The following is a 14,102-nucleotide window of genomic DNA, read 5'->3' on the forward strand; positions in this document are numbered from 1 at the left end:
TATTTGTTCCTTCACATGCTTATCACTGTTGAATAAATGTTAACTCTTTGTGAAAAGAAACACATTTCCGTTATTATTTCTGGGGAATTGTAATTTTTTCTGGAAGCAACAGTAGGATACGTTGGTTATTACTGAATTATTTGTTTATTAAATATCGACAGTTAGAAACAAAAAGAAAACATGACAAGAAAAAATTAAATTAAGTGGATTTATTTTCAGATGGTCCCAGGTTAAAACAAGAAGACACTAGGAATAACGACACAGCACAAAAGTTTGAAGAGACCACGCTGCTTGGAACAAGTTTAGAGCCCTTCGAGTGCGTTGATTTCGAGGCAAATCCACCAGCACAGTACAGGTGGGTGCATCTTCGAGGTGGAGTGACGGAGACCATGGAGAATTCGCTTCAGACCAAAGACGGTGGTAAACGACTGAGTTTGGAGAACGTGATGTGGTCCGACGAAGGAGAATATCGATGCATAGCGTTCAACGTGATCAACGGAGTGCGAAGAGAGATGCCTAGCGAGGCTCGTTACGTGCTTCACGTAACCGGACCGCCTGAGATCCAGGCGAGGCCTTCTTCCGGCGGAAGAGGCATCTACGAGTCTCTGGGATGGGCTGGAGAACCGGAACACGCGTTAAAGTCTCGCTTCTGTTCGAGACCGCCACCTAAACTCGTTGCTTGGCAATGGGGGAGCTCGCATATAAGAGCTGGTAAGATTTGAAATGCATTTTTCCACGTTTATATCTTATTTGGATTAAAAAAATTCATCGATGACGTTCATTGTTCCATAACCGAAAACATAATCACCCTTTAAAGTAACCATCATAAATGACTAATTGTTTCTCTGTTTAGGCGAGAGTATTCACCCAAAATATGAAGCACTATCACTGGAACACATCAAGGAAAACGAGATGCTAACCAATTGCTACTGGGCCAAGCTAGTAATCAAGGACTTGCAAAAAGAAGATGCTAGAATATACACTTTATTGGTAGAAAGTGAGAAGGGTAGAGATTCCACTAATATAAAATTAATTATTCGTGACCCAACGGAGATGAGAGTCATTGCAGCAGCTGCTATAGTAGGGTTATTGTTCCTTCTTCTTTTAATATCTATTGCTGTGTATTCGGTATTGAGGTTAAAGAGCAGACGGTATCGTCGAGAAGAAGAGGAAGGTAGCATCGCTGCAGACGCTTTTTATAGTAATACAGGAACAGCAGATAGACAGAAGAACATGAACTCGTCCCAGAATAAAGGGTACACGAGGAAGACGAGTTCAGAAGGTGGACTGGCTGTCACGTATGATTATGACCAGATCACGAAACAGGTGCGCGCCATGAGTCCAGAAGCGTTGAAAGTCAGACGTGCGCCAGCTGTTCTACAACCACCGACCATTGTGTAACTGTTAACATGCTCACTGCCATGACGATTGTCGGTGAACTGTCCTATTGTGCGTAGTCTGTTGCTGGCATTGTTTTACAAACTGGCCTTTGTTTGAAGAGGATCAATATTCTCTGCTGTTAAATGATTGTTCGTCCTGTGAAATAATCTTTATTCACTTTCTAAAGAATGTGATTACTTTGGCAATATTATTCATGCATTGCATTATTAAAACATTTAGAGATGTGATTACGTGTACGTTCTGAGGTATTTTGTTTTATTTTAGTTTTAGTGGATGTTGAACTATTTGTTGTTGCTATATCATTGTTGCATTTAAGTTTTACTTTAAGCTTAGGTATATAATATTATTAATGTAACGTAAATGCATCTTTGATGTATTAGAATTATATGTTCAGAGTAATTTTAGTATTCGCGGTATTGATCTCGTTAAGCATCTTCGCAATGAATATTCTCTTGTGTAATATACTCAGAGTTTTATATAAATACTTATTTTTACAATTGTATTTTTACATAAAATGGTAATGCCAAATAAGTATATGTACATATATTTAGTTTATATTCTCGACACTATTTTCGTGCAATTTTCGAAGTTTTTCGCTCGAATTTCAGGATTTTTTCGTTTATTACGCGTTCCTAACGATATCCGGACTTAGTTTATTTAATTTTGTAATGGAATATTATTTAAAGAATGAGTGTTTCGCAAAAGGAAATGGGTGTGGTGTGTATGGAAGAGTGTATGAAAGAAGTGTATGAAATGAATAGACTGTAAAATGCTGTAAAACAATACTACTATGTTGTAACCTTTTGTAAAATACATTTTCTACAGTTATCTTACAATGAATAATTGATTTTTTGATCAATTTTTCCTGATATTGAAATCATTTCCTTGATTTCTGTGGTGGTCTGAAAGTTCAATTTCTAATTTACACAAAAAGTTATTTAACAAGAAACATTAATTATTCTGCAATTAAAGTACTTGAAAATAAACCAGAAACTTCATTCCCAACTATCTACATTATTAGTAATGTTAAAGCAATTAAAAATTTATTAAAGCTACCAATTTTAAACTGTTTATTACATGCAATTATGCTCTAATTTACAATAACTATTATTGAAAGCGAAAAATTCGAAGAATTTTTATTTTAAAAATCAACTAACCTAGTAGTACTTCATTTCTAACGATGCTTTCGATGATACTCTCGATTCTTCCGCTTTGAACACCTGACGGCAGACTGAGCAGAACACTTCCTCTGGTTTTTCTTATAACCCTCAAATTAAACTCTTCCAATCAAAAATTGCGTGATTTCTAATGTTCTTCCAGTCGAATTACCATTCGATTTGAAGTATGGAACCTGTGACAATGTTTTCAAGCCCCGATAACAATTATTTGGAATAATTGTTGCTACTCCTTACTATTTAGAGTATTAATAAATAAGGTTGTACATATCCGAATTTATTATGTTTGTAGTTTATTTTTTAAAAAGTACTTATTAAATTTAGTAGTAATGTACGTGAAAACCACACTGTGAAATAACATACATATGTGTTCAGTGCAATAATGCAGTAATGCATCATGACAATTTCACTGTAGTATGTATTTAATTATTAAGTATATTCTTAAAAAGAAAATGTAGTATATTTTACAAAAATAAATATTACGTTTAAAAAAAAAGAAAATTTATGATTTCAAGTTTCTCTTTTATTTATTTAATTTTTTTCAACTTTCAATTGTCGACACAACGCAAAAAAAGTGTCGTTCTAAGTAACTACGCAATAGCACTGAAGCCTACATAATACATAATTATTTTTTATATAGCATTAAATACACTTTACACATTATAATATTAATTCATTATAAAAAAGAAAAGAAATCGTATAATCATTAAACTTCATGAACGAATAATTTTCTTCATTTTCATCGAAAAATATGATATGTGTACTATACATTGCTGAGAAGATCACGAGCGGGACGGCACAGGGATAAGGGATGTAAGTCGCTCGCTCAATCTTTGATTCTCACCGTCACGCGATGGATTAGTAGATGTGACGGTTTCGGCCAATAATAAAAATGCGTATGATCTGATTTTGAGTGTGTCCCCTACATAACCAACAAGACCCGCATTCCTTCCGTTCGTCATCTTCGCAACAACGCATAGTACATGTCTCTCTGGTACTTTAATACATTAGAAGATCATTGGTCCCAAACAGGCCTTTTCAAATATATAATATTTGCAACATATATTAAGTGGCATCTACAAAAACTTAAACCTTACGTTATTCACGCAACTACATGTTCCTCTTCCATACATATTTCAACATTCCTCTTAAAGTCAGGTACACTTTAAATAAATTCATTTATCATCGCATGTAAGGCGTGTAAATTCTAACCATAATTGTTCTCTTTGTAGCTTCACGGTGCATCTAAAGAAATTCACGGAAACAATTTAACAATCATAGTAACTGTAAGTCGATTGTCTTTTCATAGTTCAATAATTTGTTTTAGAATTTTCGTTACTATAAAGTCCATATGTTGCACAATAGATTCTTCCAATATGAAGAATCAATTTTTATATAACAATGATTAATATCGGGGTTTCATTACGAGAAATTTATATGCATTCATCACTATGTATTGCTTTTAGGTTCTAAAATATCAGAAGCAAGTACTTTCTCCATTTTCTACATAGTCTTCTTTTTTCTACATGATCAACTCAACATACGTTATTAAATAACGTAAAACGTAAAACTTGTATGGTACAGGGAAATAATTTACAAGAATCGTTCGCGTGTTTTGCTGCGAAGATAGCATATACGCGTATCCTTTTTATATCGAAAGGACTTTACATCGCCATTGTTCCATGGAAATTCATACACCTATTACACACATGTTCTGTGTAAGATAAGCATAAAAATTGTTATCGGCTAGGTTACGATTGAGGTTTCTTGCGTCTGCCAAATAGATTGCTCAAAACAGAGCTTCGCTTGTAATCGCGGTCCTTGCGATTGCTACTAATGCTATGTTCACTTTCTGACCCACTTTCGCTAGCTCTTCTACTGTCCACAACGTTAATGTTTTGAGGGTTTTGTGGGACAGCTGGAGGTGCCACGTATGGGGGTAAAGACACTGGTCTACCTGTGAAGGAATTATTCTGCTGCATACCCTATAACAAATACACATAACAAACGATTACAAATCTGTGAATACTCTTGTTAAAAAACTAGCAATTTAGATACAAAAGAATTCTTTTATACTCTTTTCTGTAACATAAGGTGTTTATCAATGACTGTATTTTGAGACAATATAATTACCTGTCTGGTAGTTACAGGAACATTTCCATAAGCTGTAACAGAAAATAGTGCTTATTTTTTTTTTTTAGTTTTAGTTTTAGTTTTTTTTTTTTAGTTCAGCTTTTCTTTAAGTTTATTTCAAATGGTTCAACTAACACATGCCAACGATTAGGAAGACAAATCAGGATAAATAAAGACAACACACAGTTGGAAGATTAAATAAAACATGCAAGAGAACGATTTACATGAACAATAGACAACCACTAACCAGGATCATGGGGAGCACTCCATTGAGCCATTCTGGTTGGTGGAGGGGCACTTGATGGCAAGGGGGGTGCTAATTCTACAAAACAACGACGTCCAATAAAAAAAAAGGGAACTTCTACCACACAAACAAACACTATCCAAGGGTGTTTCTCTAAGTACCTTGGTGTTGTGTAAGATCTACACTACTTTGCCTATGCCAGGTTGCATTGGGTGGGTATTGGCCAGATCCATTGTGGTTTAATGTTGCACTACGTTGGTGATAAAGATGGCTAGTCCTCCCTTGAAGAAGTTCCGCATCTGTAAAACCATACAAACACCACGTATGTTTCACTGTATATGTTCCATATTCTTCAAAATAATTTATTCAAAAAGACAAAATATATGTTAAACCAATGTACCATCACGTCTGTATTGTGGAATAGTTTCTGAACTGGGTGATCTCATAGGAATTGGGGGTGGTGCTTCTCTAGGAGGAATAGGTGGCTTGTCTCCTGAATTTGGTGGATACTGTTCCCTCTGACTTGCCATTTGTTCATGTTGTAACAACTGTTGTTGCTGTGCCAACAATTGTTGCTGTCTATGCATCTGCAAGAACTCAGTCTGCGTCTGAGGAGGCTCTGTCCTCTGAGAAGTCATAAATTCAGTATTATTTTGAGGATCACGTTTCTGTTGGTTCTGCCTGTGCATCTGGAGGAACTCAATCTGTACGCTACTTGGTGTATGTTGATTGGACATGTCACGCCTGATCACAGAATTCTTTCGTTCTAACTCTGGAGTAGAGGCATGGCTGCTGCCAGTTGAGATATTATCATCAACATGATCTATAGTTACATTCTGCAGTCTCTCTAAACCTTCCTTTTGCGATTCGTCGTAGCTTAACAATTGTAAACTTGGAGGTAATTTAGCATGGAACGATATCTTATTAACCCAATCTTCCATCTCTTGCTGACTGGGAGCCAAGAATAAAAATTCTGACCCATCTGTACATTTCAGCCTGAACACGTTCTTCTTTTTGGTGTAATCATCAGCTTTCTCGCAAATGGCATTGAAGATAGTGATAGGAGCGGTGGCTGCTTTGCTCAACGAGAAATCCTCCATGTCTTTAAAGAAACACAGAAGCTGTCCACACAATACTGTGTAATATTGCTTCCATGAACGCACAGCAGCCTTTTTGCCAGCACTCTGAAGTTCATGTTTCCTCTCTAACAATCCCTGAATCTCTACAGGAGGCAGTGCATCCATGTTCTCCATCCTCTGAAGCTTCCTGAAGCTCTGAGTCCTCCTTCTGGTGGTAAAACTAGGTGTCCTCTTCGGTTTCTTCGTGTCAACTTTCATACTTTCTGCTCTCTTGATGTAAGGAGTCGTTCTTCTCAATTTCTCACCAAACACATGGGATAAACCATGTGGTTTCTGTATTGAGGTAGACTCTAGACTTTCAGATGTGGTAGCAGCCTTCAGAGGAGGTAATTTATTGATAGACTCATGCTCATCAGTGGTTCCATTGACTTCATCATGCACCGAACGATGAGGACTATCCAATAATCGTCTTCGTTCCTCCTCGCGTTTCCTTTCCTCTGTTATCCTCTGCACCTCCTTACGTTTTCGTTCTTCTAAGCGAGCACGTTCTATTCTTTCTTTCTCTGCCTGTCTGGCGGCCATTTCTGCCTCCTGTTGCTTCTCGAACGCCTCTTCTAGCATAGTTATCCTTCTAAGAGCATTGAACCTGTCTTCTTGAGCTTCTATGGTTTTCTCAAAGTCCTCGTGCTTTCTTATCAGTTCCTCTACTTGTGATATACTTTCTCCAAATTTTCCATCGTGCAGCATAGGCTCTCTGCTGACTATCCAGCTCTCTAAAGTCTCTGCTTCTCGTTTGAATAACTGGGTATCCAAATTCTGCTCATAAATACACCTCCTTTGTTCCCAAGTGTCCTTTAAAAATTGTTGTCTGTGCTGTAAAACGGATATCTTCTCCTCAATCTCCTTTGCCAAGAAGTGACCCTGCTCTATCAGTTCTTGGCCAGTTTTATAGAACTTATCGAAGGCCTCATTGCGCGTATCAATCTCTGCTTTATATTCGTTGTGTCTAAATATCAGCGCTTCAGCTCCTGGCACATCTCGAGCTAGATCAGGGGCCGTTACCTTGGCCACCATCTCGTTTATCCAGGACATCAAGTCTCTGTAGTCGCCTAAGTACGCTTGGAGTTGTTCAGCCTGTGCCAATTTGCTTCTTCTTTGAGCAGCTTTCTCTAATAATTCGTTCCAAGCAGTTTCAGCCTCTTGGTGTTTCACGTCTATATGTATGCGAGCATCTGGGAATAGTTCAATTAGTCTAGAGGCCTCCTCCATCAGCAGTTCAACCTAACAATACAATTGATGTGGTTAATACACATGATAAATCATTACTGTCTAATTTCAAATATCAATTAGATACCTGTTCCTTCACTGCACCCAAATCTGTTTCAAATCCTTGGTGCTTCCTCACTAAAGCTTGTATTGTCTCCAGATCATGACCATAGCCATCAGAACTGAGTGCAGTCTCCTTTTCTTGAATCCAGGAAATAGTTTCATCCGCAGTTCTGTCAAACATGTGCACCTGTTTCGCACCAGCTAGTGCATCTTGTCGTGCATGTGCCAATTCCTTCAAATCCTCCCATTGTTGTTTCGTTTCCTCGAGTTTCATCAGTATCTTAGCCTTTTCTGGATTGTTTTCCTCTATCAATTTTTGTCCATCGTCTAGAACTCCTGACACTCGACCTTCACTAGTTGCTAAACCAGCTAAAAAGTTGTCGAATATCTGAATGAGGAGCTCAACGTGTTCCACATCACGGCCATAATCCTCTGAGGCAGCAACCTGGAGCAAATTAATTTTTAGTAGGTTTAGTAATTTGTAATTTTGATGTACGGTTTTTGTACAACTTACTGTTGTTTGATCTCCAATCCATTCAATAACCTCATCCGCCTGTCTAATGAACTTAAAGAACTTCTCGCTTTCACGTAGTCGCTGCAATCGATAATCCTTCAATTTCTGCAATTCTTTGAATTTCTGTTCAATTTCTGTTTGCTTCTGAGTAATGTTCTTGCTGTCGAAATGGTGTCTCTCAATCAGTCCACGTGAAAGTTTCCTCAAGTTTCCTATGGTGTTCTCGAAACCAAGCAAGTCTCGTTCTATCTCTTCCAATTTCTTCAAAAGTGACTGAACAGAATCTTCATCCTTTCCATAGTCTGTGGCAGTTAACTGCGGGTGTTTCTCTTTTATCCATTGCTCAGCTTCTGATGCTTCAGCATAGAACTAAAAGAATGACATCATTAGAAACACCAATCTGATAAATTGAATTAGTTCATAAAAATTAATCAACTGATGTATTTTACCATCTGTGACTCAACAGCATCAAGCAAACGCAGTTTCCTAACACTAGCTAAATCCCTAAGGTGTGACAGCTTGTCTTGCAGTTCCTGTGACAATTTTTCAATTTTCTCTGAAGCAAAATGCCCACTTCTCACCATAACTGTGGCTCTGCTGACCAAAGAAGACACTACAGGTTCCCTCGATATTAATTCTGCTTCTAAAGCCTGATGTTTCTTCTGTAGTCGCTGCACAGTAGACAAAGAACTTCCTAAATCATTACTTGCAGCAAGTGGTTCTTTTTCAGACAAACAGTGCATCTCATCTTCAACATCCCTTGCAAACTGATGCAGTAATTTTGCATCCTCCAAGTTGTCCCTTCTTATCTGCATCGGTTCTTGTAGACTGTGGTATCTGTTTATTGTAACTATCGCCCTTTCCTGTATTTCATCACACATGAAGTGATTGGACTTTTGGAAACTGGTCGCGGTCTCTTTGATGGATTCACAAGCCTCGTTGTGACCTAAAACGTCGTTCTCCAAGTTCGTGTGCCTCTTCAGTAAGTTGGCTACACTGGACAGGTCTTTTCCATGATCCTCTGATTGTAATTGAGTTTCCACTTCGTCCATCCATGCCTCGAATTCGTCTAAAGTACGTCCAAAGAGTAAAGCTTGATAGGCATCGTTTAATCTGTTCTTTTTTAATTCACTGGTTTCTTGGAGCAGACGCCATTCTGCATCCAATTCATCCAAACGTTCTTGGATGGTGTTTGAGGCAAAGTGATTCTCTTCAATCAGTGCCTCTCCTAATAAAAAAATCATTGCATTAAAAGATTTAGTAATACAGAGAGATTCAAAATACTTTTACACATTTTTGCCCTACCTTCATTGATCACTGCTGCTACTCTTCCTTTATTCGCCATCAATTCACTCTCAAAGGCAGTATGCTTCTGAATTTTGCTCTGCAAATTCGATGAGTCCCTGTAATTTTCGTCACTGGCCACCTGTTGCTTTTGATGTAACCACCCTTCAACTTCATAAATATTTCTAAGGAACTGATGAAAATGATGACTCTCCAACAGCTTCTTCCTCCTTGCTGTTGCACTGTTTTGCAATTTATCTCTTCTAGTACAGACTGACGTTAATCTCTGCTTAATAACATTGGCATCAGAGTGTTTTTCAGCCAAGATATCATTTGCAAATTTCTCTAACTCTTCGATACGTCCCAACTGAGAGACCAACATCTTTTCAAACTCTTCATGCTTGCGCAAAAGTGCTTCAACACCAGATAAAGAGTCACCAAGATCATCATTATTGAGGAATGCTTCTTTAGTAGCTAACCAACTGTCAGCCTGGTCAGCTTGCTCCTTGAATAACTGCAATTGATATGCTTGGGTCAACTTTTGCCTTCTGCTTTCCCAAGCATTTCCCAATCCTTGTCTGAGCCCTTCCAAATGTTCCAAATTATCCTTAACATCCTCGTTAATAGTCAGAAGCTTCTGTCCATACTCTTTCAAAGCTTTGAACGTGTCCTGTCTGCCATCAATCTCTGCTTTCCTCTCTTGATGAAGTTCCAAAAGAGCTGCAGCTTCAGATATGGTCGTTGGAGGATCAGACTCATCCATACGTTTAATCGTATCAGCTACCCAAAGTTCTAGCTCATGTAAATCGGCTTGGAATTTGTGCAGAGTGTAAGCTTGATTCAATGCTTCGCGACGATGCTGAGTAAGTCTCTGTAAGTCATCCCAATTAGACTGTAGTTCTGATAATATTCCATTTATTTGTGGAGCCTTGTCTGGATATTTTAAGGATAAATCTCTGGCTTCAGCTCTGTGTTCTTTCAATTTTCCCTCAATAGCAGTCATGTCTCTCTCCATTGCCTCCTGCTTCCTCTGCAAGTGTTCAACAGCAGGTAGATCCTTTCCAACGTCAGTAGTGTTCATGGCAACTGCCTTTTCTATGACTCTCTGATTGGTGTCATCAATATCTCTGTTAAATAGGTGAATTTCCAATGCTCCAGCCAGAGTTTCTCTATAAGCACTCAGTGCTCCCTGCAAACCTTTCCATTTATTGTTAAAATTGTCACGACGCTGCTGAATAGCTTTGGACTCGTTATCTCTGCCTTGTTTGATCAATTTATCAGCTAGTGAATTAATAGTCTTTATCCTCGAGTCGTCTACTCTCATGTCACTATCTACGTCATCGAGCTTCCTCTGAAGACTCAAACAATGCTCGTAATCCTTTCCAGTGTCTCCAGCCTGGACCATCATTTCCTTATCTCTTATCCAAGCTTCAATTTTCTCCACTTGGTTGTTAAATTCTAGGATATCTTGAGCTTCTTCCAGTCCTCTACCACGGTTTCCAGATTCTAATAGCAATTTTCTCCAAGAAGCATGAAGATGTTCTAATTGTTGTCGAATCTCAGCGCTTGCTGGGTGCCTCTGTTGAAGAAGAGTCTCTCCTTTGGCCTTGATCTCCTCGATTCTGCTCTGGTTAGCCGCCAATTCAGCTTGGAACGCTTGATGTTTCTGTAGTTTCTTGATCTTGTCCTCCAAACTGGATACTTCACCTTTAGACGCCTCTGCTTCGAGCTTCTTTTGCTTTTCACCGATCCAGGACTCTGCTTCTGCAACATCTCTGACGAACTGTGCATGTAACAACCCAGCTTCCAATCTTATTCGTCGTACATCGCACAAATTCCTAATTCTGGCTCTCCTTTGCACAACTTCGCTCAATCTTCTCGCAATTGTGGGTGAGTCGAAGTGATTCTGAGCCAGAAGCTTGTCTCCGTGTTCTTGTAGAGCAGTCAATTTCTCTTCTTGCGTTACCAGTAGTTTTTCAAATTCGTTGTGTTTCTTCACTTGAGCGTCAACCTCCTCAACAGAGTCTCCAAAGTTGTCACCGCTCAATGCAGCCTCCTGGGTGGTTGATAGATTGTCCAGTTGTTTAGCATCTCTCAAGAAAAAGTGCAAATCTATCAGTTGGTCCAGATGGATCTTCTTCTGTTGCCAGGCAGTGTGTAATTTCTGTCTTTCATCGAGTAATTGATTGCATTTCTCTTCTACCTCCTGTGACACGTGACAACTTTCATTTAATGGAAATATCCAAATGATTGTTGAATAAAAATATAAGTATTAAACTTACCAAGGCAGCATAGTGACCAGTTTGGACCATAGCTTCACCCAAGTCAAGAACAGAACTAAAACTATCTTCTCTTGCCTCGATTTCTCCCTTCAGAGCTTCATGCTCTGCCTTCAGGATCTGTGCACTGGCTGCATCCCTCACTTTGTCCTCTGTGGACATCGCGGCGCGAAGTCCAGCCGCCCAATTCATCAAATCTCTGACCTACACATATATTTCCTTATTTATTACTTCTCTAAACCTTCATAATCTTAAATTTATTTTATAGTGAATAATACCTGAGTTAAAAATCTTTGCAGATCACAGCTAGCCTGCAATTGGTCCCTCCTATGAGCAGACCTCTCTTTCAGCTCTTCCCAGTGAGCAACGACAATTTGCTGTTGTTGATCAATGTGTACTGCATTATTTCCTGGATAGTGTGCTTGCAATCTGGATGCATCTTCAACTAAAACCTGTAGCTGTGCCTCCAAAGCGACTAGATCGTTCTCAAAGCCTTCATGGCGTCTGATCAGTGCCAATACAGAGTTCAGATCACGTCCAAGGTCCTCTGGTAAGGCTGCTTCCTTTTCCTGTATGCGGGATAATGCTTCAGCCACGTCTCTGTGGAATCTGTGAATTTCTCCAGCAGCTTGCAACCTTTGCTCACGATTTCGAATCAGACCAAGAAGATGTTGCCAGGATTCCCTAGTAGATGACAAAGAATATTCATGATTTTATAGTTAACATGATACTCTTATATATTAATCTTTTTTTTAGAGTGTTTATAAAACATGCTACTATTTACACAGTGCACAATACAACCAAATATCTACTTTTACCAATGTCTACTTACTCCATGGCAGCATGCTGTCTCTGCACTTGGCTTACAGGATCATCGTCGTCTAGTCTGCGTTAAATATATGTACAAAAATACTGTTAGTAACCCGACACCAATATATTCAGGACCAATTGTATTATCCCTTACATAATCTTACTAATCCCTTGCCATAATATTAACTATAATTAGATTAACAATTCATCACCAGAAGTAGTGCTACCACTATTACTAAATACAAAACAGTGGACATGCATTTAGTGAAATCAAAGACCTTGAGTGTTTTATCTTGATATTCTAAGTCCACATTATTTACAAAATTAAATTATACTTCAAATAAATCTTACCCTAATTGTTCTTGTCGCTTTTCAATATCCTGAATATAAGGACTCTCATTAGCGATTAATTTTCGAGCTAATTCTTCACACTGATTGAATCTTTCAGACCCAGCCTCTATTCTATGCTTAAAATCATTGAATTTAGCTTGCAATATTAGCAAGTGTTCATAGTCTTGGCCATAGTCTTCAGAAGCAGCTGATTGCTCTTGTTCCTTGATCCATTGCTCTAATTCTCTGCTTTCTAAGAAGTATTCATGTCGGTACATGCTCTCCATTAGACGTTGTTGCCTCACTGTAGCTAATCTTTGCAATGCACGCATCTGCTGAGCGATTGCTTGTTGCTTGTTCGCTATTGCTTTGCTGTCAGGATGTTTTGCGTTGATCATTGAAGCAGCAGTGTGACCCATCTCTGTTACAATGCCATTATACGTGTCTAATTCTAACTCGACAGCCTGCAATATTAATTATTAAATAGAATGGTTGAAAATATTTTTTTTTTATAAATTAATGATGTGAAAGTAAATGTACTTTGTGTTTTGTTAATAATTTCGTAGCAGCGTCACGGTCTCTGCCATAATCAGTGGAACTGAGGACGTCGTTCTTCTCGTTTAACCAACTTTCAACTTCTCCTGCCTCGAAGTAGAATTCTTGCGCTTTTAGGGACAAGTCCAGAGCCTTGTTTCGTTCTCCAGCCTTTTCTTGCAGGTCTCTCCATGCATCGTCTAGCGCGTCACACAGTTCTTGTATCTATACAGAATTAGAATTTATCAATATAATTTAATTACATGAAAAGGAATTAAGATACACAAAAAATCAAAATTGTAAACACTAGATGAAAACAATGAAACCTTGTTAATATGTATAATTATGAAGTAATCTACAGAAAACACAGTATGGTAAAAAATACATTTTAATCCAGGAATAAATCATGTAAGACAAGCACATGCATGCTGTAAAAAATTTCATGTCTTTTCTTTCTCTTTTTAGTTTGCTGTTTGGAAGAAACTTTTAGAATTTCTTTTTTAAACAACACTATGCATGCATCTGTGCCGACCTTACCTCCGCAGACCTGATATTCTTGTAATAGTTCCAACTGTGCAAAAATGACAAACTTTTACTTCAACTTACACCAAGTATATATCTAAAAACTAGAACAGGCAATATGTACAAATCTATTTTTCCCTAAAAACATTTTTAAATCGTATTTCTATTACATGTACTATTACCTTCTTCTTCTCTGGATGTGCTTGATCAATTAGAGTTTGTCCAGAGGCTAAAGTTTTGTCTATCATCGGTTGATGACCAGCGATTTCAGCCTCCAATTTCTTGTGCTTCTTATGCAACGTCTGAGCCTGATGCAGATTTTGTCCAAGTGTTGTTGAACATGCCTGAGGAAGGTGATCTTTTATCCATTGTAGCTCAGCATCCAATTCAAATCCAAATTTGTGAAAACGCAAACTTTCTTCTAAAGCTTCTCGTCTTCTCTTAGCTGGTTCTTTCAAGCTACGGAAC

At 38.2% G+C, this 14,102-nt stretch overlaps 2 protein-coding genes across 2 annotated transcripts in view; one reads left to right on the forward strand and one right to left on the reverse strand.

Annotated features, from left to right (window-relative positions):
* Positions 1-1,401, forward strand: part of LOC108572444 (hemicentin-2-like) — an 8,757-nt gene extending 7,356 nt beyond the window's left edge. The window contains exons 5-6 of the mRNA XM_017934683.1: positions 220-711; positions 854-1,401. Coding sequence (XP_017790172.1) covers positions 220-711; positions 854-1,401 — 1,040 coding nt within the window. The remainder of the gene's footprint in view (positions 1-219; positions 712-853) is intronic.
* Positions 1,402-3,352: 1,951 nt separating this feature from the next.
* LOC108572476 (spectrin beta chain, non-erythrocytic 5) overlaps positions 3,353-14,102 on the reverse strand; it is a 36,604-nt gene continuing 25,854 nt past the window's right edge. Inside the window, 13 exon segments of the mRNA XM_017934716.1 lie at positions 3,353-4,561; positions 4,710-4,741; positions 5,115-5,252; positions 5,354-7,313; positions 7,387-7,806; positions 7,876-8,244; positions 8,325-9,103; positions 9,181-11,365; positions 11,442-11,642; positions 11,717-12,122; positions 12,600-13,042; positions 13,119-13,337; positions 13,817-14,102. Of these exon segments, the coding sequence (XP_017790205.1) occupies positions 4,328-4,561; positions 4,710-4,741; positions 5,115-5,252; positions 5,354-7,313; positions 7,387-7,806; positions 7,876-8,244; positions 8,325-9,103; positions 9,181-11,365; positions 11,442-11,642; positions 11,717-12,122; positions 12,600-13,042; positions 13,119-13,337; positions 13,817-14,102 (7,672 nt within the window). The 3' untranslated portion in view covers positions 3,353-4,327.

The sequence above is a fragment of the Habropoda laboriosa genome, unplaced genomic scaffold (genome assembly GCF_001263275.1).
Source record: "Habropoda laboriosa isolate 0110345459 unplaced genomic scaffold, ASM126327v1 scaffold65, whole genome shotgun sequence".
Taxonomy (NCBI): Eukaryota; Metazoa; Arthropoda; class Insecta; order Hymenoptera; family Apidae; genus Habropoda; species Habropoda laboriosa.